This window comes from Drosophila obscura, unplaced genomic scaffold (assembly GCF_018151105.1).
Source record: "Drosophila obscura isolate BZ-5 IFL unplaced genomic scaffold, ASM1815110v1 contig_192, whole genome shotgun sequence".
Lineage (NCBI taxonomy): Eukaryota > Metazoa > Arthropoda > Insecta > Diptera > Drosophilidae > Drosophila > Drosophila obscura.
Genome location: NW_024542781.1, coordinates 1,497,667 through 1,524,810, shown reverse-complemented (window position 1 = coordinate 1,524,810; position 27,144 = coordinate 1,497,667). Strand labels below are relative to the sequence as shown.

General features: G+C 46.5%; 2 protein-coding genes across 2 annotated transcripts in view; one reads left to right on the top strand and one right to left on the bottom strand.

The window, feature by feature from the left end:
* The window catches only part of LOC111067696, a 37,059-nt gene extending 15,115 nt beyond the window's left edge, over positions 1-21,944 (top strand). Inside the window, exons 2-9 of the mRNA XM_022356953.2 lie at positions 2,106-2,215; positions 5,715-5,813; positions 6,103-6,238; positions 6,359-6,495; positions 7,355-7,580; positions 7,822-8,038; positions 18,936-19,333; positions 20,796-21,944. Of these exons, the coding sequence (XP_022212645.1) occupies positions 2,106-2,215; positions 5,715-5,813; positions 6,103-6,238; positions 6,359-6,495; positions 7,355-7,580; positions 7,822-8,038; positions 18,936-19,333; positions 20,796-20,971 (1,499 nt within the window). The 3' untranslated portion in view covers positions 20,972-21,944. The remainder of the gene's footprint in view (positions 1-2,105; positions 2,216-5,714; positions 5,814-6,102; positions 6,239-6,358; positions 6,496-7,354; positions 7,581-7,821; positions 8,039-18,935; positions 19,334-20,795) is intronic.
* LOC111067697 (probable serine/threonine-protein kinase yakA) lies at positions 12,406-13,487 on the bottom strand. The gene is made up of 2 exons (XM_022356955.2): positions 13,398-13,487; positions 12,406-13,330 (listed from the first exon to the last, which is right to left on the bottom strand). Exons 1-2 carry the CDS (start codon positions 13,410-13,412, stop codon positions 12,455-12,457), a joined length of 891 nt encoding a protein of 296 aa, XP_022212647.2. The 5' UTR covers positions 13,413-13,487; the 3' UTR covers positions 12,406-12,454.
* Positions 21,945-27,144: the final 5,200 nt, after the last annotated feature.

Sequence of the window (27,144 nt, the reverse complement as noted above, 5' to 3'; positions counted from 1 at the left end):
GAGCCAGTGGGATGGCTATGGTGGAGAGTAAAGCCTCCTGCCAACGCGACTCGTGGCTTGTTGCAAAACCCAAAGAAGTCGCCTCCTCTCTTTGCCTGTAATGAATTTTTTTGTGCGCCCTTCTGGGAGGCAGTCAGCGGAGCATAATTGCGGTTGCTGAGCTCCTTGTCAGCGGCTCGTCGTGCAGTTCAAATTCGTTATTTTCCCCTGTTTTTCATTGTCTTTTCTTGGATATATATTGGCCAGCCGCCAGCCACCAGCCACCAGCCACCAGCCACCAGCCGCCAACTGACAACCGCCAACATTCAGCCGCCAGCCGAAGTCTTTCTACTGCAATGTGCCATCTCCCATCTGGCAGTTGGGTAAAAAATGACGTAAAGTATTGCGACATTCATGTCAAAAAATTCGACATGATTATAAAGCCAGGGGTGGGGGAGGATGGGTGTATCTGGAAGCCAGAAGCCAGTGGGGTCTTAGCTCTTTGGCCCTGCAGCCTCTGGTGTCTGTTTGCTCCCGTCCCGTCTCCGTCTGTGTACTCGTCTCCTGCCTTTTCCTGCGGCCAGATGCCCGTGCCTCTTGCCTGCGGCTGACGGTTGCGGTTTTGTCTACCGTGAGTCTTGGTCTAGGTTCTGGTTCTGTCTGTGGGTCTGGGTCTGAGTCTGGCCGGCCGGCCGAGGCAATGATTGAATTTTCGTAAATTTTGGCTCGTTAGCGTGCGGCACGAACACGTACGTCATGCTGGGGGCTACGATACCAGACCGGCGAAGGCATTATGCCATATATGGCAAGTGGCAACAAGTTGCCAGCTGCTCCAGTGGCAGTCTACCAGTCCTACCATGCCCTACACCCTGCAACATACACTCACAACACACTCACACTGACGTTCGCACTTGACACGCTTCATTTCATTGGGTTTTGTTCTTTTGGCCTCACGTTATCCGATTATTTCCATATTTTTCGCGCTGTCAGACACGTTTTTTACTTACTCCAGTCGTTGACATTTTGCGTGACTGACGATGGACGCGTGGTGTGAATAAATGAAAATGAAAATGGAATCGAAATTGGCGCCGCTGGCGTAGGCGTAAGCCCTCCGCCTGACTCTGGCAATGTGTTCGTTCGTCCTTTGCCACTTTGTGTCTTAATTATGATTGCAAAAGGCGGAAGCTCCCATGCGGCTGTTGCCACATGGCAAATTAAATTATCGATTTCCTCCTAATTTTCCCAATTTTCCAAAGTCTTGCCAATGAGTCAATTGGGAAAAGAGGTCCCAGGAAAACAGGAAAAGTGGGGAAGAACACACAGATTATAACTATGTAAAATAGCTTATAAAATCACTGCCAAGTTACTGCATGAACACATACTAAATGTCAACAAGTGCCTCGAAAATGTCCAGCGCAGACATTACGTATACGCAGCGGGTGTCCGACGAGTGGTCGGCCATGAGTGTGTCGAGTGCGAACAAATATAAATTTTTCAATTTTAAAGCTCAATTCAGTGCCGTCACCTTTGCTCGTACGTGCCGGCCACTGGAAGCAGTGGAGTAGCCGGAAAAAATGTCGTTTAAATGCCACCTTGCCCCACATGGCACCATCAGAGGGCGAACGAAGGAGACAGAGTGAAAAGCGAGGCACAAATATTTGACACCCGTGCTGCCAGCCAGACGCGTTCACCCCCTGCACTCCGGCATGCAGGCGCAAAAATTTCTCATGTGCACTTTGGCAAACAAATTAAGATTTATTGAGCCAGGGCGGGGTCACAATCCTGGGTGGACGGTGTCCAGTAAGCTGGCAGCTCAGAGCAGGAGAGCAGCAGATCGGTCAGAGTGGGCAGGGGAGTGTGTCCCCTGTGTCTCCGCTTTTATTTGCACAGAAGAATAGTCGAAATATTTGAGGTACGGGTACGGGATGGCACTGGGATGCCACACTTTAAATTGCCTGCATATTCTCGGTATATTTTTCGATTTCCTTTTTATTTGGCCAAGCCCTTTTAATGGTTTTTCAATTAAGCCACAATTGGGCGAGCATCGATGTCGATGATTTTCATTGTAATTGCTTTTTCTTCCGCACCTATAACCGAGTCTTTCTGCTTGTTTACCCCGCCCACAGATGGACAATCGGACGTGGAGGTGCAGCTGGTGGTACCCAGGTATGTGGAGCGCGGCTCAAGCGCCACATTCAAGTGCCGGCACAATGTCCAACCGGAAATACTCTTCAAGGTAAGTGGCGATGGATTAGAATGGACTCAGTCCATTAGCGTGGCGTGACCTGGATGAGGCCATGCATGGCTTTGGGATATAAATTATGGAAAGCGCATTAAAAACTTTAAATTGAAAAATAAAAACTCTCGCTCGCTCCCTCTCCCTATCTCACATGGAAACTTTGTTCGCCTTGTGCTACTTTGTGGGCTAAAGTTTCCGGCACTGTGACAAACAAAACCGACAAACAGAACATGGAGAAATTTTAGCAAGTTTCGTGCCGCAACTTTGTGGCAGTCAAAGGCATCCCGCATCGCGCATCGCGGACTCTGTGCAGCAAACTAACTTGCACTCAAAGTGCCATTCTAAAGGCACCATCGAAGGGATCGAGTCGTAAACCGTTTACCACTTCCGTCTCAATATCGGCTCCTGGTTCGTGGCTTCTGTTCGTTTCGCTGTTGGTTTCCCAGACGCGGCAATTAATTTCACTTCAGTTTACTTAATTCCATCACGAAACATCAGCAGACACGCACTTGCGTAGGCGAAATCATTACCAAGCCCTCGAACTCCGCCTGATCCGTGTCCCGCTTCGAGCAGCCGTGGAATTTATGGCAAACATACTGCCCCAGTCACCGAGTCCGGCGCAACTTGACCGCATAATGGCCCAGTGGCCCATGTCCTCCATGCCGCATACTTTCAATTTAGTTTGGAACTTTGTGGCGGGGACGCAGTTTGGAACTACAATTCGCACAGCTCCAGTGGGCATTCCGACTCAAGGCCAGCCCCAGAGAAGCCCAGAGAGAAGCCTCCTCTGCGTCCAGGTTAACGGTTGACGTTTACGTTTTGTTCACTCTAAGTACCATAAAAAAAGCGTACAAATTTTTATGGCACATCAAGAAGGAATGGCGTTGGCCGGAGCAGGGGCCAGGACAGGGACAGCGGCAGTCAGCAGTGGATTACATTACTCGTATATTGATTTTTTTTTCCATGAAACTAAGATGGATTTAGTGCGCTAAAGTTGATTATAGAAATGAGTGAGAGAGCTGTTCCATTCTCTGTTGCTCCTTGTCCCTTGTTCCTTGGCCGAATCGTGATCCGGGGCAACTTTAAGCTGGCTTTGTGTGTGTGTCTCGTGTCTCATTTGCATGGAAATTCGTTCGTGCGATTTGCCGCCAAAGTGTCAGCGAACAAGTTTAATGCGCCGCTGAGCCGCACAAATGTGAAATGTGTTCCGGGGAGTGGGCACGGCTCAGGATCAGGGGCCACGGACCAGGGACCACGGAACACGGACCACGGACCACGGACGGGTAACATGTACAATTAGCTGGCTAACCAAATAACCAAACAGTCAAATAGCAGCGACGCCTCCGTCGCTACATGCAGATGTAGACATTCGTTTATTCGGGCAGTTGGTCGAGTTGTGGCCAGTGCGATGGCTAATTAGTATAATTAACTATATACTCGTGAGCGACGCCCGATCTCATTCGAATTGTGGCCCGAAGCGTGGCAAATTGTGTGGAAGTGGCACTAAAAAGGCAATTAAAACGCAAATGCGAATACTGTCGTCCGCACGGGCCGCTTTACACATGTAGAGCATACATTTTTGGGTATTATTTGTACATATAAGCAAAAAAAATATTTATGCACACAAATTAAATAAACTAATTACGCCATAAGCCAGGGGGAATCGACGGCAAAATCGGGGCCAGTGCACATTAATGTGCTTTTGATTTGCCGCCTGCCAGGCACGACACTTTTCAGCATTTGTGACAAGAGACCTGGGAACAAAGCCCGGCTCGCACGAGTATATGAACGAGTATATGCGGGGCTAATAAGCCCAAACATCAACATCAAGAACAAAAGGTAAAGGCAAAAGAAATAAAGTCGAGCACTGGAGCACTGGAGCACTGAATGGGGCTCCGAGCAGCAGACACGCCAAAAGCAAACACATGCCGGTTGGCCTGCCGACTCCTGTGTCCCGCGACTCCTGAGTTGGCAAATATTTGGAGTGGGAGGCGAGGCCTTTGTTTTTCATTACTTTGAGAGATCCATTGGCGGTATTATGACGATACGGTGCTGCATGTCAAATCGAGGGAAAATGTTTGGAACGACCACAAGTGGTTGATAAAATTTGATGCGTGTCTGGCGGTTCTAGAGTGCGGTAATGGCCGCATGGTCATTCTTCCCGCATTCCCCCCGGCCAGTGGCCACAATATTTGTGTTTGCCCTCTCATTATATGGCAGGGGTGTGTGCTTTATCGATTGACCGGCACAACAAACGACCCACAAAACGCTAAGCACACACACAAACACGGGGACACACACACACACACACACACGGTAGGCATTACGCATACGCCTCGCCGGCCGCGCACACATTCAATGAGCACATTTATATTATTAAGTTGCGTGCAATCAATGCAATTCGATGGGAGCGTGTCAATCGGGCAATCAGCAGACGCCTGGGAGACACACGTGGAATAACTGAGTGAGTGGCCACAGTACACAGTGCAGAGTTGTCACTGCCCCGAGGGGCAGCCGGATAAGACCAGATCCAAAGAGCGAAATAAATTACTTTTCAACTTTAATCCAGCACCACAAAAACGATGAACAAATATGATTATACCAAACGCAGAAAAGCGGGGGGACTGGCGTTAAAAAATATACATAATAAATAAATGCTCGGTGTAATTAAAAAACTGGCAACAAGAGCCGCCGCCGCACATCCGGCCACCACTACCACTACCATCAGCATCACCATCACCATCATCCATCCGGGCTGTAGTCCGGAATGTCTCCCATTCTGTCCCTCAGTTAGTTGTAAGTTGAATGTGGAAAACTTGCGCATGAAAATTAATTTCCATTTTCATTATTCATATTTGCCGTTGACGTTGCACATTTAAGCCCCTGCTCTTCCATCTCTACCATGTTGCAACTTTTTGTGTGGCATCCTTTGCGCTGCAAGTGGCATTTGCACGAGTAGATTTTGCTTTTAATTGCAGGGGAGACATGCGCAAAGTCCCCCTTCATTTCGCCATTCCGCCATACTGCCATACTGCCATACTCCCATTGCCATTGCCATTCCAATAAAAACATTTTATTATTTACAGTTTTACAGTTTAACGCGCAAACAATTCGCACAACAACGTTTGTTGCAACTTGTTGCAAAGTTAAATTGCATCGCCAGGGGAGACGGAGACGAAGATGTGAATGGGTATGGGGATGGGGATGGGTATGGGGATGCAGGGAGAGCTTGCTGGCATTCGAGTTGTGCAATTTAAACAGTTTAATAATTTACTTTGGAAATATAAACTGAGCCCCGCCACTGTTATTGTTACAGTTTGGGGCCCTGGACATGGGCTGCCGCCCTTCAAACTTGACACATTCAATCACTGTCAGGCACAGCCAGGGATTGACATGAATCTGGCTGGGGGTTGGGATTTCCTGGGAGCAATCCATACGTAACCGCCATTTGGATATATGTATTTTAATATTGCGCAAAATTTGTTTTGCTCTGCAGGTGACATGGCTGAAGGTTGACAAGGGCAAGTTCTTCGAGTTCATAAATGGACGGAATCCGCCATTCCGCAACTCCACCATCGAGGGAGCCGAAATTGACGTAAGTACATGGTTTGGCGTCCCTGCGCAAAGTGCTCTGGGCCGTGCTCACTTATTTACTCAATCATCATTATCGCTGTCAGTCCGCAGTCGGACCTCGGTAATTGTCCTCGAATTAAGCATTGAAGAATGGTCTAGTAAATCGCAGCTAATTGATAGACACTTAAGTACCCCACATCTAAGCGCATCTAAGAGCACGAATGTGGACGAATCAATTGATTTGCTAATGAACTTTTTCTGTCTGCCACTTTAATCCGCTCGTTTCCTCTATGCTCCCCTCTCATTTACAGTGGGACAACTCTAACGAGCAGCAGGTGACCCTCAAGGATGTGCAGTTCGATCTCTCCGGGCAGTTCTACTGCGAAGTCTCCACGGATACACCCATCTTCACCAAGGCCAGCGCCGACGAGCTCATGAGCGTGTTCTGTGCGTAACAATTTTCGCCACCATATTCAAGAGTCCCACTCTAATTATTGTCTCCTTTCCCATCCATCTGCATCTACACCTCCATCTATCTGTCTATTTATCCACCTATCTATCATGCAGTGCCCCAGACGGGTCCGCCCACAATTAAGTTCCGCAAACGCACGCCCTTTGCGGTGGGCGAGAAACTTTTCGCACTGTGCAACACCACTCGCGGACGGCCTGCCCCGCACATCACGTGGCTAATCAATGGGAAAAAGGTGCGTATGCGTGATATTTGAAACTCACCTCTCGTCGCGCATGGAGGGACAGGGATAGGGATATCCAAAACAATTTGATTGCGTAAACGTTGCTCGCTTGCTTTCCCCGTAGCCGAAGTCAATTTGCAATGAGATTATTAGCGAGTATCACATGTTTGGGGGGGCCATGAAGGGTAGTTAGCCTTCTGGTTAATCAGTGGTATAATGCACTCAAAATTACCGCCAGGGGATGTGGCAGGCGGCAGTTGCACTGGCCATATCCATGGGAGCAGTGCATGCAGATTAACATCAGTTTAAGCCATTTTATAATTATGGCCTACACGAGCGGTCAGGGCAGCTTTCATTTTAATTACAAAAAGCCATAGCCAGATGTTGCTGTCCTCGCAGAAAAATAAAAAATATAAAAAAGAATATACGGCAAGCGAGCGAGCGAGAAAAGGAAATGAAATTTAAATAAATTTATTATGTCTGCCAGTGGCGGATGGAATATGGGAAAACTCTAAAATGAAATTTATTCATAAACGCGCCCCTGGGTCACAAACCAACACTGAGCACAGACCGCCACCCACCCTGCAAGGACCGAAAATGCAGCAGTGTGTGCGGCTGGGGGTCCTGGAGAGCAGATGTGGGACTGACCCGCTGTGCCATGATCCATATTTAATTTAAGCTGCACGCCAGAGGATGGTGTGGGTCGTGCAGAGGCCAGGAGTTTGACATTGAAGTGACTTTTGTGCAAAGCGTATTGTAGCAATTACAATGAACCGAGAGTACCCTTATCATGCCCCAACCCAACCCAAGCCCAGCCCTACTGAATTTCAACCCACGTATGTTATTTTGTGTGTGTGTTTTTTTTGGGCAGGTGGAGGAGAAGTACGTGCGCACTCATCATGTGTTCTCGTTCAACGGCAAGCACCCGCGACGCACGCAGCAGCAGCAACAGACACAGCTGAGTCAGCAGCAGCTGCAGCAGCAGTACTACCAGCACCAGTACTACAACCAATACCACCAGCAGTACCACATCCCAATGGGCCAATTCATGGACCGCTATGACAAGAGCCTCCGTTGGCCGGCAGGCGCACGTGCGGGTGAGTACCAGGCGAGAGAGAAAGAGGGTGGAGGAGTGACCGACAATGGTAATCACTTTTTTTTTTGGGCTGCGCCGCTGATGTGACATTTCTGTGTGTCGTTATTTGAGTTCCAAATTGTGGAGAATGGGGAAAACGGACAGACAGAGTCATCAGAAACCGAAAACTGCTGCAGCATTTACGTTAATTAGATTGTTTGATCACTGATGGCCTGCTCTTTGTCCACTCTTTTTCGCTGCAGATGAATTTCCGCACTTTGCCGCACACCATCACGAGGGCCACCATCATGGCGGCGGCGGTGCTGGCGGTGGCAGCAGCATATACAACAATCCGTTTGGCTCGCTGGCCAACTACCATGACGTGGGCGAGTTCCATGAGATACATCAGCGCAACTATGACATCAACAAGAAGAAACTCGAGCTGAAGAAGCAACAGCAGATGGAGCTGAAGAAGCACAGGTAAGTGTCGATGGGGTCCGGGCCGCCCATTAATCACGAAACCTGACCCTTAGCGCCATTACCTGGAGCGGAGACCGCTCTCTGAACCATATTTATGAGCTACACAAATTAAAAAGCTGCAACTTTCAGCCACGAGCCAAGCTTAGCCCCCGCGTTTCACAGACTTCCTGGAAGGACTAGGTACATAGGAATGTGAAAAGTTTCCCTCTTCTATGATGCAGGAGGTTGCTAGGCAAGCTGCTCAGTGCCAGTGCCAGTGCCAGTGCCCAGCGCAAACTTTTCATATTCTTATCAATTTCCCCAGGTTGCGTGTGTGGCGTGTTTATTAAAGTTTTCTTATCTATGGTCTGAAAGGATTTTGCCCCGCTAAGGCCAACGGCTGTTGCCACATTGTTGGCGCTTGTTGGAGCTTGTGGTTGGTTGGTTTGTCTGACTTCTTCGTCTTCTTTTGCTTTTTGTTGTATAGCGCATAAATCAATTCTGTGGCACGGCTCCCCGCATTGTTACGTTCCCCCCTTCCACGGCTGCCATGGCGCTGGGTATTCGAAATCTTTACGTGGCGCGATTGGATGTGAAACGTAAATGAACGCAATAAATTATTTACGTTCACCTGTGATATTAAAAATCAAGCACTGAAACTTTTCCAATATAACAACTTTTGGGCTGCAAGTCTGTATGGGCGGGGGCGGTGAAGGTGTTGGTGTTGGTGAGTGGGTGTGGTGTGGTGTCAGTTTAATGAAAGCCACAAGTCGCTGCGAGTTTCCACGAAGTGGCTGCCTGCGTCTTTGAAGTTGCCTGGTGTATGGTAGTGCCTGATATTACACATACGCCATACGTGGCACGTGGCACGTAGCACGTCCCACACTTTTGGGATATGGTGTGTGTGGGGAGGTTCACAAAAATACGATGTTCATGGCCCATATTGCAGCCAGCCTTGGCTCTCTGTGGGACAATTCCGGCGACTGGTCGGTCTTCCATTCCCTGACAGATGATGGACACTGTACATGTCAAGGCCCCTGCTGGTAATTGGTAAATGAATTTGGCATTTAAGGACTGCCTGCTTTAGCTTTGCCCTTGCCTTTGCATTTGCATAAGCTAAAAAGTTTGGTATTCCGCCTCTGCTTCAGCCTCCGCCTCCGTCACCGCCTACGCCATAGAATTCCCAGTTTATGGCCGTAGAAAGTTCGAGCTTCGCATGTGTGTGTGGGTGGAGAGCGCGGAATAAACCCACTTGGTTAATTTGCCATAAAGTAAAAACCATAATTTACACCCGTTCCATTTCCTTGCCGGGTAATCAGCAAACGCTAATTGCATTTGCCGTAAGCCGAAAGCGAGGCAGCTCCGCCAAATGCACGAGCCAAATGCAAAACTATTTTATATATAATTTCCCCACAACTCATAGTGCCACACTCGCACACGTAAACCGGCGTACGAGGGGTGGCTGGGGATCTGAAGAACTAATTTCGCTGAAAAGCAAATGGCAATATGATATAAATTATATGCAAAGTGCAGAGGGAATATCGCAGAAGATGTGTACTACACAGGAAGAATTTGAGCCCTGTGCAATAAATTAGATTAAATCGTTAACCTGCTGCAGAACCCATTCTTTTTTAAGCCAGACACACAGACAGACACCTGTAGACGGCTTCGGTTATGGGTTTATGTGGGCGTGATTTCACACTCGCCCTTAACTGCAAACTGGAACTGGAAGGTGGGAAACTGTTGTGCCATAAAAGCATGTAAAAAGCGTTGCATATTTATGCAGCAGTCTGGCGTAAACTCAGCAAAAATGGATACCCATAAAGTGCATAAGCAATAAAAAAAAACTGCACAAAAACAAGAAACAAAGAAATCATTTTGGATATCGCCGAAGTCTTAGGTACCCTGCCAGATCCAGTGTTTCAACGGGAGTTTTGCAATGTTATAGTGTTTCAATCTGGATGGACTAAACTTTGATACGGACAGGACATTGTTATCCCTTCCAGTTGGACTTAGGCCATATGCTTCCAGCATTGCAAACACCTACACCAAATGAGGCATACCCTCTGGAATGTACAACAAATAAGGCAACAGAAAAAGCAACAATTACAAGGACGAACAGCAGAAACAAAAGGGGCGGCGGCAGTGGCAGTAACACTAACAGGCAGGGCAGCGTTTATGTGCATGCCAATGCCAATGTGCATAAATTCCCTAGCATGTGTGTGTGTGTCTGTGTGCTTATTCATGGGTGAAAGTGTGGGTGCATGGCTTGGGCTGCTCGGCCATCCAGGCGTAGAATAAACTGCGCTGTTTATTAAGTTTATGCCTTATGCGCCGCTCGAACGTGGGTGGGTGGCTGATTGTCGCCTCGTGCTGTGCGCCTCACTGGTGACTGGTGGAGGGAGAATGGCGAAAATATTCATGTTATTTTATGCAAATGCAATGCTAATGTCAAGCCCACCGCCAGACAAGAGCCACGCCCTGGGTCAGGAACTGCTCCGCCTCCGCCTAGAGGCCTTGCAGGATTTATTGCCTGCAATGGGCAACAGCATAAAATATTGAGTATACGCCGTGTGGCGTGTGTCGTGTGCCTGCTCGTGTGTGTGGGTGTGCGATATAAGCCATGCAAAGTAATTAACCGCTTAACGTGATTAGTGACGACAAACAGGCATCGTCGAGTGCCACTCAAAAGCCGGAACATCAAAATGCTTTCATACTCTCATTGCCGCATTATGAAGCACAATATTCGCACAACAATTCGTTATTGTTGGTTGGCTTTCGCTCTCTCTCGCTCGCCTCTTTTCTCTGGAGCAGCTTGAAATGACTTTAAGAGTGCAACATGAAAAGCACGAAAGACAAAAGAAGAGCTACAGCCATGAGGCAGCAGGGCAACAAAAGCAAAAGCAACAGCAACAGCAGACGTTCCATGGTTATAAAAGGCATAACACGTAGCTTTGGATGAACACTTGCCGAGGGAATGAACAACGAGCAGCAGCAGCAGCAGCAGCAGATACAGGAATAGGTACCATAGGATACCGAGCGCAGACCAGACCTGGGCAAGGACATGGGCCAGGGAATGGCTCGTTCCGTGCAGTCAAAAAGTAGTTTACACGTTGTTGCACAATTTATGTTTGTGCAACACGTAAGGCCTTTTGTGGCAGGCTCAGCCAGAGCAAAATTCAAGCTAAGCGTTGTGCTGTGAAGGTCTGAAGGTCTCTGTTTCTACTTCTGCCTTTGATTCTGTGGAAGGGAAGTGTCGGTGTCTAGCTGCAACTTGGCTGACTACTGCCTTTTATTCCGGCCGTTTGGCTGCCCCTTACACACTTCCTTTGTGCCGTCAGTCCCCCGAGCAGGTAGCCCCCACACACGAGATCCGAAAAGCAATCCAAAAAGCCAGCAAACGGCAAGCTAACTCGGCCGCAGGAAACTCCCCTTAAATAGGTGCTGTGGAATGTTTCTGCTGCTCCCTCAATGTCTGTTTAAATGGAGGTTAAGCAGTCCCCGTGGAGTAGTGCAGTGGAGCTGCGCCACTCGTAGATTGCACTTTGTTCATAATGAAATTCCTATTAAAAGTAAATTTCTAAATTATTTTGAGAGATGTCTGGGAAAGTACTTAAACAGCAACTGTTCCGGTGAAGGACTTCTGCACTTTCGCCAACAATTCTCAGGCTTCCTCTGCTCGACGAAATTCCCAAGCACAAACAAAGGCAGTGCCAGAGCCAGAGTCAGGGCGCCCCTAAATGCAGCTTGTAATTTTCATTTAATTTTCAGTGTGGGTTTCCTTTCCTTGCCATCTCCTCTCCTTTCTCTTTCTCTTTCCTTTTCCATCCCAGACCAAATTGCCACTGACTTGACCCTCAAAAGGGCGGCCATTAAATGTCGCGACTGGTGTATTTGAAGCGCCAGAAATTGGCTGGCCGTGTGGCTGGGGCGGTAATTAGCTACTTTTCTAGCCCTGATCGCGTGTGTGGCGGTAATCCTTTAAGGCGGGTCAACGGTGGCCAACGTTGACGTGCCATAAACCGCGGCAATAATGGAGCCGGGTTCTGGGGCTCTAAAACTGGACAAGGCCAGCAGCTCGTACTCGGACTCGGACTCGAACTCGGACACTGGGCCACTCGGATAAGGGACCAGTCACTTAAATTTACGGCAACTTTTAAACGCGTCCAATGCCAATGCGCTTTTAGTTTTAATTGCAAGCTGTGGGCGGAGTCGGAGTCGGAGCGGAGCGGAATGTCTGGGTAAGTGGCTCGTCGAATGTGGCTACAAGACGTCGAAATGGCGTGCCCCATTAATCTCAACGAGAACAGCAACAAGACCAGCCACAAGAACAACAAGCGCACACATTAAAATTAAATTTCTATTTTATAACGAAGGGGGTTGGAGGGTACACTCCACAATTTGGCTAATTTGTTAATAAGGCTACACTTCGACCAACTATTTGACCTTGTTCACAGGCAAGTAAGTGGCCTGTGGCGTGGCCGCCGCGGGTGGGATGTAGGATGCGGAGGGAGCCTCCAGTTCAGCGCCAATGTTCGACACACTGCCAGTCGAGGCGACATTGATGCTGGAGGCACGACGCTCATCCACCAGCTGCACTTGCTGTTGCTGTTGCTGCTGTTGTTGTTGCTGTTGTTGTTGCTGTTGGAACTGCTGCTGGCGCTTGGAGGTGAAGTCCAGCACTGGGGCAACGCCTCCATTGTGAGAGGCGGAGGAGCCACCCAGGCGCTCGTACTCCTGCTGGATGGTACGCTGGGCATTCAGCGCGTCCTCCGGCGTGCGGTACTTGACAAAGTGCACCTCGGGCTTGCTGGCCCTCACGTGGTTCAGGTTCTGCAGCTGGTTGGCCAGGCTGGAGAGGTCACCCTGCTTGGTCAGCACATAGATGGCGGTCTGCTGCTCGGCAGCCTGCTTGGCCAGAGTCAGGGCGGCGTTCTCCAGGCCCTTGTTCTCGGGCGCACGGATGAAGACCACGCGCAGGTTCTTCTTCAGCGAAGCGGCCAGGTCACTGACGCTCGTGTTGTCCTCAAAGTCGGCCTCTGGGGCGGTGTAGGTGAAGAACTCCTTGTTGAAATCGGTGTTGACGGGGGCGTAGTCATTCGAGTAGCCCGCAGAGGAGCCAAGCGATCCGGCAGACAGAGAGCCGCCAGAAATAGAACCTCCCGAAAGGGAGCCACTGGAACCACCAGAAAATGAACCACCAGAGTTTGAACCGCCAGACAGAGAGCCGCTAGACGCGCCACCCAGGCCGGCTCCGTAGTTGTAGCCACCCACATCGGCACGCACTGCCACTGCTGCCAAGAAGGTCAGAACCTGGCAAAGAAATCCAATCGAATGTATAATCCAAATGCCTGCTGCGACCCAACTCAATTTCACTTACGATTAATCCACGCATCTTCTTCGGCTTTCGCTAAACTCTTTTTCGCTGCTAAGGGCTGTGCTGTCAACACGTTGGTGGGCACGCCTCGAGGTGTGAACGGGTAATGTTGTGGCCCCTCCGTCCGATGGGCGTTTTTATAGCCCGGCCCAAAGCGAGGCCAAGAAGAGATGCGGCTATGCCCGTTGCCGTTGTCTTGGTTCGATAATTCGCCTCAGCCGTGAACCGCAAACCGTTCCGTTGCAAGTGACGCAAAACGTAAAACGGACCAACTGTATCCGCCAGCGAATTGGTTTGCATAAATTGAAAGCGTATTGCCAATTTCGCTGAATGAAATGCAAATGCAAAGTGGAAATGGAGCTGGAGCTGGACATCGATAGGCCAAACATATCAGCGTTCAAATGGAGCAATGCCAAACGATTTGCATAGCTGGCAGTTTTGTGGATACGTAATTAATTAATTACAAGCATTACAGCAATGAAGAAACAGCAGAAAAAGACCCCAATAGAAAAACAAAACAAAAATAAATAAATCAATTACAATGTCAACGGCACAGCACAGCCCATCCCCATCCATCCATCCAACCAATCAGATATAATTCTGGGAATGATTTGCAAAATTCAAAATTAATTAATGCTAACACTGCACGATGGCAGTGGCAACTGGCCACAGTGGACCACTAATCATGGTCCCATCGACCAGCTGCTCGACTGGCTGTCCACTGTACCAAATCTGCATATGGGTGACTGTTTGAATCTATTTCGTAAAAGCAACAGATACAATACACATGTGGGCACAAAAAGACCTATTTATGCAAATTAGCTAGCGTCGCTTGCGGCATTTATAGTTTAGGGTTTCGTTTTTTTTTTTTTTGTTGTTGTGTGTTTGTTGTTTGGCTTGTTGTCTGCATATTATTGAAGCATTTATGATAACATTTATTGTGGCATTTGATATATGACTGATTTATTCCATTGATTGCACCATTTGATGTGTCCGAGCGCGACAGAACCTGTCTTCCTGTTCTTTTTTGTTTGTTTTTTGATTAGCGGGGTTAGGTATTCTTTTTTGTTTGTTTTTATAGTCCCACTAAGGACGATCCATTCGACTTAAAATTGGGAAATTATGACATCCGAAAATGGAAATTTCTAATTCAAATTTTAATTTTATAAACGAAGCGGATTTTGATGCAGATCAGTAACATAAATCTTTCGTGTCCAAGAGTGACTTCAAACAGCAAATCTACATGAAGCTTATATACATTTTACATGTTACATTTTACACGCTACACTGCCGATCTACGGGGGCGCCACCCGTCTATGTATTAAGTCGCAGTAGAATAAGTATAAAGTGAATGTCAAACTGTCAAGAGAAGCAGTGGATAATATGGATATATGCCCAGCGGCATTGAACTTAAACTGTGACACGGTTCGTTCTGTCTGTTTGACAGAAAGCGCTGCCAATAGAAATGCAATCAAGTTAATTACGGAAATATGCATTTTTCAAGTCAAACATGAACATGCAACTCAACTCTCTGTGATTGACGATAAATGGCCAATTACGGCAATTACCCGGCTCAACGGCCCTGCGGGTGCAACTTCAATGTCTGCCTGTCGCGTGCAACATGTGCAAAGAGAGTACGGAGAGCGCCAGAGAGTAAGTGTGGGAATACCAAAATATATATTTTGCTATAATTTGATTTAAACTTAATTTATCGAATTGTTGCTCCTAATTGCTGGTTGGTTGGGTTAAATGATGGAATTCTCGCATAACAAATACCATTTTCCGTTTGACCTCACAGTCTACCTCTAATTAGTTGCATGCCCCATCTGAAAATGGTGGGAGTGACACGCATGCAATTAATACACTTCTAAATGAGGTTCGCCAAGGGCAACACACAAACAGAACAACTGACGCACACGCGAAAAGTCCGATTCAAATGCATTTACATCACAATACCAAACAACTCGCGTCGTATCTCATGTCTCATGTCTCTCTCTCTCTCTCACTAACTCTGACATTTTTGGACTTGTATATACGAGTACCTGCCGCCATGGCAGGAAGCGTATCGTAGCGTGAAGGCATGGCCAGGGGCTGTGGCACTTTATAGTGCATAAATTATTCAATGGGCCGCATGCCACAGCGAGTCAGAGACGACAAAAGGAGCTTCGCTGTCAGTTATAATTTCACACGCGTTGCCGCTGTCAGTGGATGTTGTTTTCTTTGTTGCGGCTCTGTTGGTGTTTGTGCCCGTCTAACCCAGTTTTAAAGCCATTTCGTGGCATACTTTTGTGCGCGCGCATCCGATCCCAAAGTTAGGTCGACACTGACTTTGGCCTGGTTCCCGTACGCGTACCCGTACCCTTACCAGTTCCCGTTTCCGATGACGAAACATTTTACAGCCCTGAATAGTTAATACAAATTAGCTGGCCCCAGGCAATTACTTTCCAGCGAAATTTGCATGCATTGTGCCATGTAATTTAGCAAAGAAGGCGAGAGAGAGATGAGGCAGGGTTCTGCTCTTTGCCCCCCGGTCTAAGCTTTGATTTTGGCCAACAGTTTTGGGCTTTTGCAAAGTTAACCTAGCAAAAAGTTAAACTGGTAATCTGTGTGTCTGGTTGGGTTCCTGCTGCTGCTGCTTCTGGTGCTTCTTCTGCTCTGTTTTTGCTGTTGTTTCAAGTTGGAGCTGCCAAGTTGCGGTTCGCCCCAAGTTCCGGTTTCCGATTCCAAGACCTCTTTCTGTGCATACCCGTATACGAAATTCATGGTCCTGCTTGCAGCCTTTGCGCCCACCTAAAATGCTTTGCTTGTTCCTGCTAAGTGGACCGATGGAGCACAGAACAGAATGCTCTGTCCTCTGTTCAAGTATTGGAAATATTCCGGGCTCTTCCCACTCTCCGCCCTGTCCATCATAAATAGCTAAAAGGTTTTGCTGCCTTCGGCTCGTTTGCTTGCCTTTAAAAACTAAATTAAGCTGCGGTTTCTGTGGCCAAGAGACACATAAATATGCCACTCCAGAGAGAGAGAGAGAGAGAGCAGCAGCAGCCCCAACGAATCTACATGACTTATCAATTAATTAAGCGAATTTCTCAAATTATCACCCTGGGCCTGGCCGCCCCAAAGGCTGTTTTGCATGTCAGTGGAGAGTTAAGACATTTGGCAGTTTCTTTTCCTTAGTGGAGTGGAATTTAAAGTGTCATGCCAGACAGCAGTTTCATAACTTGGGAACACACTTGCGTATATGTATTCCACGACTGTACAAGTATGTACACCGGGGGCCGCATTTCCGTCTGATTTGAATTGCTTGGCAAGTTTGTTATGTTTTCGAACTTGAGCTTCCTGCCACGGGTGTGCTGATGCTGTTGTTTCTTGCTCCTCGCTGCCTCGTCCTGCACCGTCCTGTCGCTCCCTTGCCGTTGTTGTCGCTACCGGTTCTAGCTGGCTCTTCCTGCGAAAAGTGCGCTGCATAAGGAATTTTATTAAGACAACTGTAGCAACAGCAGCAGCAGCAGCAGCAGGAGCATCAGCAGCAACATCAACAGTAACAAGAGCTCTGCGTTGATGATGCTGGTGCTGGGGCTGCAGCTGGTGCCTCTGTCTCGGATCCTGCTGTCATCAGCCACCGTCGAAGAGCCAGAGCTGTCGAAGGCTTATGCGGATGATGTGCATTTGCTTTGAGTTTTGCCCAGCATTTGTTTGCTCCCTTAGTTTAACTGGCTTACTGTTGCCTCGAGCTGTCGGTAACTCCGTTCCCAGCTACAGTTACCAAGCAACCGGCTATCTCTTCGTTATTATTGGAACTCGTACTGTTGCTGTTGTTTAAGTTTTTCCCCAAGCTGCTGCTCCTGCTCCTCCTGCTGTTTACTTTTCGTGCGTGCCAGAGTTTGCAATGAATACCCTGTAAGGAAGCCAAGGCATTCGGGGCCTGTAAGCCACATTGGCAACTCTTAACAGCAATTCAAATCCTATTTTATTCGAAAACCTTAAGGAATGCATAATGGCAATCGATTTTTGTGTGCTCTTTATGATTATGATTATGCGATGGGGGGGGGTATTCTCCATTTTGCTGGCAGCGCATCCATGTGCCGTCATATGCCCAACTCCCAACTCCTCTCTGGTTACCAAGTGCTCTCCGAGCAGCACAGGAAGTACAAACACACACACACACACACACATTGCCAAAAGAAGCAAAGACTCGCACACAAAAGCAACTTTTTGCTGACACCTTGCTTTATCTCCAGGACTCCTTGCGGCATCCGTTGCCTTAGTTCATTCCGCTTTTAGTTCTCCCCCAACCGCACTCCCGCTGCTGATGCTGATGCTGCTGCTGCTGCACTTTAAGCCAAATAATATTTAAATATAATTTTGCTAAAATTCTATGCCATTTACTTTCCAATTTGCATAAGCAGGCAAGTCTGACACAGAGACAGAGGCAGAGACAGAACCATAGCCATAGCTAGAGCCAGAGCCAGACATAATGCTACAGAGAGGAAGGAGCGGAAGACCAGACTGAGTTGATATGCAAATGAAATAATTGTTTAAATGAGACGGAAGTAAGCGCCTTGCTCCTGCCCTGCAAATGGCATTCGAAACGAGTTTGCCACAAAATCGAATGCTGTGTGCTGTGATGGGCCGTAAAGTGGGGTTCGGGCCATAAACTAACACAGCTGACAATTGGTTTGCCAGCACATTCGATGCATTAAACTTTATGGCATTCACATTATTTGCTCAAGTGTCTGGGCACGCACGGCGCATGGGGCATGGGGCACGGGGCCGCCTTGTGTATGTGTGTGTGTACGTGTGTGGGCGACTGTGAGTTTGCTCAGGTAATTTCGCTGCCATTTTGCATTTGTAATAAAGCAACATGTCGCCACACATACACATCGTCAGAGCCTCTGTGGCAGCCTAAGCCCAGCGATGCCCAAGGTAATTACAGGGAAGCAGATCGGGCTCTCTCTCCCCAGCCCAGCCAGCGGAGCTGAGTTCATTTGTATGCCGTTCAGGCATCTCTTATCAAATATGAGGCAAAGTCGTAAAAGCTAATTAGAGCTGGAATGTCTGTGTGGGGTTGGGCAAAGCAGAAGCTGCTGCCGCCTGAATAATGCAAACTAATCGGCCAGTAATGCAGGAGAACCATTAGTAAGCACGCCCAGTCAGCGGTAAAAGTTTAATTCAAATGATCAATAACACCACACACACACACACACACACACACACACACACACACACACACACACACACACAATCCATGGCAACTTCTGTGAACTGGAGAATACGATTTGATTATCAATTATTTTCGGGCGGGCTCTGCTGGAAATTATGACAGCTCGCATCTTCATTCGACTGGGATTCTTTGCGCAGATGTGCGTGCCTCGAATTTGGGCTTCCACATGCCTCTTATTTTGCGTTTTCACGTTGCCGCACATCAATCATAAAATGCAAATATTTACGATTTTATTTGTGTGCAAATTGCCGGCCCCCACGCCCATTAAACCCAGGCTCTAACTCTCAACACTCAATCGAATCCCTCCTTTTTTATTGCAGGAACAGCAGCAGCCGCAAGTATCGGCGGCACATCAACGAGAACGCCCTCGGCATCATCCGGAGCACCCTGAACAGCGGTGGCTTTGGCCCCCAGGCGCCCAACATTGCCAAAGAGCTGGGCATACCCTCGAATTCGGGGCCCATGAATCAGCTGGCGGCCGGCTACCAGCGTCCGCTCTCCCATCCGGGCGGCGGCAGTGGCGTGGCAGCAGCCGCAGCGGCTGTCACAGCAGCCCAGCAGGAGAAGGGCATGTTCAGCATCAGTCAACTGAACCTGGAGCTCACCGACGAGCATGTGGGCAGCAATGGGCGCATGGAGATCACCTGCCTGTCGACGATACCGGCGACAGTGGGCCAGGGCGAACAGTATGCCGATTACAAAACGTATTCCGTGAAAGGTGAGTGGGGGCCGCAACGCAAACGGCAACGCAATGCGGCGTATGCGTGATTCGCATGAATTGTGCGTGTGTGTGCACACTCGGTTTATTTATTCTGTAATGTAATGCTATGCAAGCACAATATTTGCTTTGGGCCACACTCTCGCAAAATGACGAGCCGTGAGCTCATCAAAAAATTCTCCTTTTTCACTCGGGGGAGGCACGCGCGACAAAATTATCAAATGTAGGAGAGAATCACGGATGGAATTTCACAAAATAAATTAGCATGATAATGGGATGTTATGTGCATGGATGGGGTGTGTGTGTTGGGGGTACAGTATATGTGTATGCCTATTGTTATTTCTCGGGCTGTCAGAATTTCTCCCGCAGCCGCCAAGAAATGTATAAACAAAAGTCAACGTTGTCCCTGTCATTTCGTCTTCCTGGCAGATTTGAAATGTTGTCCTTATTTGCATTGGAGCCTGCCGCGCTGCTTTTGGCCGGGTTCATGTCCTGTCTCTGGCGTAAGTCTACACCGAGAAAAAAGGGAGAACCATCGTGGTGTTCCACTGTATATTAAAATGCGCCAAGTACATGATAGTAAGACTCTCCGAGTATTTTCTCCGAGTGCACTGAATGTTCGTTTAATTTCGACTTACCCCCACACCTAGGGAGACGGGGCACGGCACAAACAAAGGTTAATTTATATATTTGCCGACAGTGTTTGCCTACAAGCCGGTTGTTAACACTTGCTTCCAGCCAAGTCGTTGACTCGACTTGGCCAGTGTTGTAAATTGTCCCGAATTGTACGAAATAATTTACACATTACAGGGCCCATGACTCACAGCGGTCGTTGGTCGTTGGTTTGCTTGTCGTGATCCCAGGCGTGGTCTAGCCGGAGGCAACTCCTTTGTCTTTCGACCTCTTTGCCAACCCAAGTGGCTGCCAAACTGTCACTTGAACCAAGGGGCGTATGCGTGTTATTTATGTTGCGTGAAGTGCGTCATTTGTTTCGGGCACTTCGCAGCCGAGAATGCTCCTCCACACTGTAATTGTTTCTTATGTTGCCCTAAGGGGCTGCCATCAGTTAGCTGCTGGTCGCCTTGTTTATGCCAAAACTTTTCAGCGGCTGATCGGCGACCTTTGCTGTGGTGTCCTGCTAGTCACTTTCAAGGGCTTTTCACTGATTTAAATTATTCAGCTTACAAGGCTGCTCTCCAAATTGATTTCCCTTCTATTTACGGTTTGGGCAATCATCCTGTCAGTCCGGATATACTCATTCTCCCTGCCGTAATGGCTTTTAGTCTGTTCAATTAATTTTGCCTGCCAACCTTGACCGGCAGCTCCAGCTAGCCAGCAGACCAGCAAGGACCCTGGCATTTCTTTTCACCTGATCCCCGCATTGTTTATCACATTCTAAAGCCCCAGAGTATGCGAGTATATATATATTATATTTATCTTCTTTTTTTCCGGATTCCTGCAGTTGAGGTTGAGCGACAATTGGCCTCCTCCACGTCGACGGCAGTGCCCAGCATCGGAATGGCGGCACTGGGCAACGGTAATGGACACGGGAACGAGACATCGGCTGGGTCCGTAATGCCACATCTGTGGTCTCTGGCGCAGATTCTGCTACTCATGCTCCTGCCCCTGAGCTACTAGGAGTGCATGTGCAGCAGAAGCAGCTGGCGAGAAGCAGACCACCGACATACTAAGGCATAGTTACGCCAAAACAAAGGACACCCACATCAACATCATCATCATCATCGTCGTCGTCGTCGTCAGCATCAAGGACGAAGCAGCAGCAGAACTAAGTTGGGTTTTTATAAATTGTACACAAAAATTTTTAATTTATTTCCATGTGCATGAGCTCGATTGAGCAGGAAAATTAGCACAGCACAAAGAAATTAAAACAAACAAGGGGGGACACGATGCAGAGCGAGTGGATTTAGTGGAGAATTTGTACAATTTTTGTGCTGCTCTCCTTGGCAGAGAATTTAAATAGTTTACTTGTAGATAACTTGAAATTGCCGAGGGGCAAAGTGTGTTGATTTCCCCCCCCGTGTTTTTTTTTTTGTGTGGCACCAATGCCAAAGAGAAATGTTTGTAATTAAGTTGCAGTCGGACTGTTGGACTGGATACCACGGTACCCATTCCCATTCCATTGCAGCCGACGCCGACGGGCATTTTTTGTAGCGCAAAGAAATTTTTGTATAGCTAATTGAACATAAGTTTTGTGGAGAAGCTCGACCATCGGGCGGCCGGCTAATCCAACTGAGCGAAATAAAGTTTTTGTGCTCTTCAAGGTCAGTGCACAGTGGGCGTGGCATTCCACCCAGTGATTTTTCATCGCCGGCCTTGTCAGAAGTTTGCGCGAATGCCGCCCCCTGATGCCTGATAAATCCCCAACCAAGCAAACGAATAACGATTGAAGCAAAGTTTTTTAGGCGTTTCCAAGCTAGTTAGTCGCTACGAAGCTTGTACCTAAAATGCATCGCATCATCCAAATGCAGCATCCAAGCAAACAGATGAACAGATCCCCTCCCCCCCCCGAGGTACACAAACAATTTAGCGAAATGAAAGTTATTTTTGATGGTGTTTGTAGCGCATCGGCTAGTCAAGGATGTGGATGTGGATGTGGATGTGCCCACTGAGGGTTAGGCTAAGATTAAGGCAAATTGAATTTAAGCGCCAGCCACATTCCGCTAAATACGAGTACGAGTACCCGGACCCCGTGCCCTGTACCCCCCCAGAAAACACAAAGGAAATTAAACGTTTAAATGTAAAATAATTAGACAGTTAAACCAAGAAGCTTACAAAAACAATCAGTGTTGAAAACATTTTGAGAAAACCAAAACAAAAACAAAAAAACCAAACGAAACGAAACAAAGAACACGAGACACAAGAAAATGGCTTCGCAATGGGCGCGTCTGTGGCACGTGGTGAACCCCCGGAAAGGGTCAACTCCAAATGGGTTGGACCGGCTGGGCAAATGAGTTTGCCCGCGGCAGAACCCGAACCAGATCCAGACCCAGGCCCCGCCGCAACACATTACGACGCTTATTTATTTACGAGTACATTCATTTCGTCCCTTATTCTCGTTTCGTTGTGTGTGTATAAATGGTTATCGTTGCAATGGATCGTTTAGAGAGTAGTTAGGAAAATATTTGCCATTGCGATTAATTGTGTTTTGTAATTGTTTTCGTTTTAGGTTTTGTTTTTTTTTGTTGTTGGATCCTAGGCGTTCGTACTTGAGAGCAAGTGCGTATGCATTACGTGTATGTATGGATGTATATTTAGGAGAACCTTTTTCAAACGCGCTTTAAGTGTCTACGTATATTTGCTAGAGAACAATTTTAAACACATAAAAGAACATACGAGTAGCATACCAATGTAACTATGTAAAGCAAGAAGATAGCAACCGGTAGCAGAAACGGTAAACAAACAAACAAAAAAACAACACGGCAAAGTAAATATATGTAAAGCAATTAGCGGACTAGTCTATACCATACATACACATACCATATACCATATACCTTATACTATATACGTGTACGTACATATACAATGCATATACCCTACCCATGCATGAGCATCTGTTTTGTGTGTATGTGTGTAATTAGGCTTCTATTTTTGACTTCAAATCGACGGCGAAACGCAACCAAAACCCAAAATAATATTAGTGTATAGAATTTAGCCTGCAGAAGTTATCCTAAGCGAAATCAGCTAAACCAACCGATTGACAATTACCAGTTAAACAATTGCAAACAAACAAAAAAACGAAAGCAAACAAAAACACTTTTCCCAGTTGAAACACTTTCCAAACGGTTGTTCAGAGTGATCGGACCTGCAGTAGATCCAATACGAATGCGATTACGATTACGAGTAGTTTCACGTCCATTGGTGGCGGCTGAGGAAGTGCAGCAACCGGATATTAGCTTGAACGAACTACAACAATTTTTTATAAATGAAAATATACTATAGTTATGACAAAGGTAACGGTAACGGTAACATCAAGTAAAATAATATTAAACAAAAAAAAAAAAAAACAAACAAAACAAAGTTCATATTACATATAAAAAATATGGCTAAAATGTCTTATGCAGGTATTGACGTCTTCCTATGCTACGCTGTCTATTATTAACTGAACAAATGAATTACATTTATAAATTATACATTATGAATAGAGGTATGCATACAAAGTTTACTGTATGTGAAGGAAAAAAAAAACCAATGAAAACCAAAAAAAAAACAAATAAAATATTAACACTTATACACAAAAAAATGATAATGCTTTAAGATCAAATAATAAGTTATTTCTATTAAGTTTAAAACTATCACTGATTTTCCATCATCAAGACTATTCAATTCTGGATATTTTCGCTTGATTTATGTAAGATTATCATGGGAACTGGTTCCCTGTTTGTTATGCGTTTGAGACTCACTCGTAAATGTTTCCCACCAATCTATAAACAAGTGCAAACACATCTTAACTCTCAGCACCTCATCGCATCGACACATACATATACAGTTTGCACCTCCCAGCACCCATTATCACTCCCTCCCTACTCAGCACTCCCTCTTTCCACCTGCATATATATATGTATCTATGTGTATCTGTCTGTTAAGAATGCACATTGTGCGTTGTCCATCAGTCAGTCATCTCAGTCCGTTGTCCCAACAAATAGCTGCATGAATATTCATAATTGGTAATGGGCCAGCTCTCAGCCATGTGTCTGCTAATTATTGTATGTGCCATGCAGGCACTCTCTATCCAGCATACTCGTGTAAATGTGTATTTATGTAATGGAAAACAAAAGCATTCATGTAAGTGTCAAGTGCAAAGGAAACACAAAAAATGATGATATTTATAAAGAGCAAATTAACGTACATTAAGTGTCGCAGCAATTCGTAAAACATATCATAAATGTTGTAACTTTTTCTCTATAACATGTGTCAGTTAACCAAGAGAGAGACAAGTGACATTTTTCATGACTAACATATGGTATTTGTCATTCAATTATCGTTTATCCATGAGGCCTCTCCTCCGGGAACATTAAATCAAGTTGGTGGCGATACTCTTAGCCAGATGAATGGATATGGATATCACCTTATACATATTTGTAAAGCTGTGTTTTGATAAGACAAAAATAGTATTATAATGCCATATCGTCAGACACAAAGACAGCAACTCGTTTCGTTTCGTTCGGGGTCTGTGCCTCGCAGTTACCTACATCATTTCACTCGCATCAAAATCTTCCAGTCACACATATCATTGCATATTGAACAAACGGCAAGAAATTATACAAAATATATATTTAAAATGTGTATGTATACAAGAAGGGAGGAGAAAAACCTCACAAAAGGTGTATAAAAAAAAAGATATATATATATATATTATTTATTTATACATATATGTATAAACATTTATAAATAAAGGCATAATTTATTAATTTTAAACACTTACACCACAAAAAGCTTTAACTTTTTCATTTCCATTGTTTGTCGAACATTAATATATTCCCATGCACATACACATGGACATACATGCATACAAACATATTCAATATTGTACGACTTTATTTGACTTAACCTCATTTGTATTGTATAAAATATTTTACTGTAAGAAAAGGTCTAGATAAATAGCATAATTCGAGGCTACCACGAGTGCGGATAACTGACGAAACAAAACAAACCAAAACCAATGAGGAAAAAAGACAAATTAAAATTGATAAAATAACGAACATATTTATTTATAGATACAGACATACCAGTACCAGTACTAGTACAAGTACCAGTACCATTACCAGTAATGTACCAGTACGAATAGCTGGCAACAGTTACAATTGTAATTGTTGGGGGGAAAAAAAGCAACCTATGCAGATTATACGCGATCGTAACCATGGAATATTTGTGTGTATAATTGTATTAATACTAATATTTAAATATTAACAAAAAATACAAGTGTACGTACATTGTCTATGCCGAGCAGAAGGGCAGGCGGATTGTGCTGTGTGGAGCACAAACTAAATGTAAAATTTAAATGTAAAAAATACCAAAAACACTAAGAAGAGAACAAGAAAAATAAATATAATTACAACTCAACCCAAATTATGGCGCCTACTGCTTGGCCAATCTACTATACTGAAGAGATATACAGCATATTAAATATACATACAGAAATACGAGTACGAATATTTGTGGTAAAAAGAGAACGAACTAAAAAATAAATGTTGAAAACAAGAGGCCAAGGGCGTTTCATTTAGGGACAGGCCCAGAACCCCTTAAAGCGGACCCGGCAAACAAAGACCCGAAAGCACACACACAAAAATGGCAAATGTGGAATAACACACAACGAAGTGGCAGCCACAGAGAGTGCCACAAAAATCGGGCTCAGAGTAGAGTAGGGCTCTTCCCTGGGGTTGATGGGGATGGAGATGCCAGGAGACAGGATTTTGCGGTGCGGGACCGCACAAGTGCGTTAAACAAACTTGCGTAACTTTCTGCTTGACGAATATCCTTTTAATCCTTTTAAATGTGCAGGGAAATTGAAGCAGCATGAGCTGGATGCCAGAGCCAGAGGCACAGCCCCAGCCACAGTCGGGGCGGGGCGGGACAAGATGGCTGTCCTGCGAAGTGCGTAAATAAAGGCGGGCCACGTAAGGACACATAAGGTCAAAAGTCCCAGCAAAATTACCAAAGGGGCGGGCGTAAATGTCCTGCAATAATCAACGAAAGGATAAACTACGAAATAAATGGCGAATCAAGGGTATCATGGCCGTAAAACACATCCGCCCAGGAGCCTGACACAGAGTCGGAATCGGCACTGAGAATGGGATTGGGGGCCACAAACAAAGCCCAAGACACAATGGTCGAGTATTTTCTTTTTCCTTCTTCTCTGTGATGCCTCTCTGCCTCGACTCGTTTGTATGCCCACAAAGGTGCAGCGGTCCTGGTTGGCTCATTACGGAATCAAAGCCCTGTACACACACACACACACACACACAACACTCACAGGTCGGGGCGGAAAGGACATCAGAGTGGGAGGTGAGTGTGGGTGTATGGGTGTGTGTCTGGTGACAGATGCGCGCTATCGATTGCGAATTCGTGTGGCAAGCAAGCTGAAAGTCAGGCTGGAATCAGGGGCAGGGCGGACAGCACAGCCAAACGACAACGTTGCATGGAAATGAGCAATTAACGCCTGGGCATCCAATCTGGATATTGACGAATCAACAGATTTTCTTTTGGCCCATCAAAAGGGTTCTCTGCTTCTGCTCCTGCTACTGCTACTGCTACTGCTCCTGTCTCTGGCTCTGCCTCTATCTTTGGCTGTGTCCTGTCTGTCTGTCTGTCTGTCTGTCTTGATTAAGGTATAAATATTAAATTAGCAGTGGATGTAGCCAGGATGTAGTAAGCTCTGCAGAGCGGCAGTAGTGGCAGCTGCTCTTCTTCTGCTCCTACTGCTGGTAGTGCTACTGCTACTGCTACTACTTTTGGCCTTTGCTTTTACTGTTAATGAGCCATGGCCATGGCAGGAGAGGCAGGGGGCAAACAGGATGTGGTTTGTTAAGAGGTTCGTTCGTTGCTTAATTATACATGGCAGCGCCTAAAAGTCGCCTAATTAATATGCAGCAGTCAGCCAGCGGAGAGTGGCACGGTTAATGAGCCGAGACTCTCAGCATGTGTGCCACGAAGTTTCGACAGTCAGTCAAGCGTCTGTTTGGCATGCACACATTGAGATGCCAGAAGGCAGAAAGCAGCAAGCAGAAGGCAGAAGGCAACCAGCCGGAGTACTCGTACTAGTAATGGCCCGAGGGCTGCTGACGATGATGCCC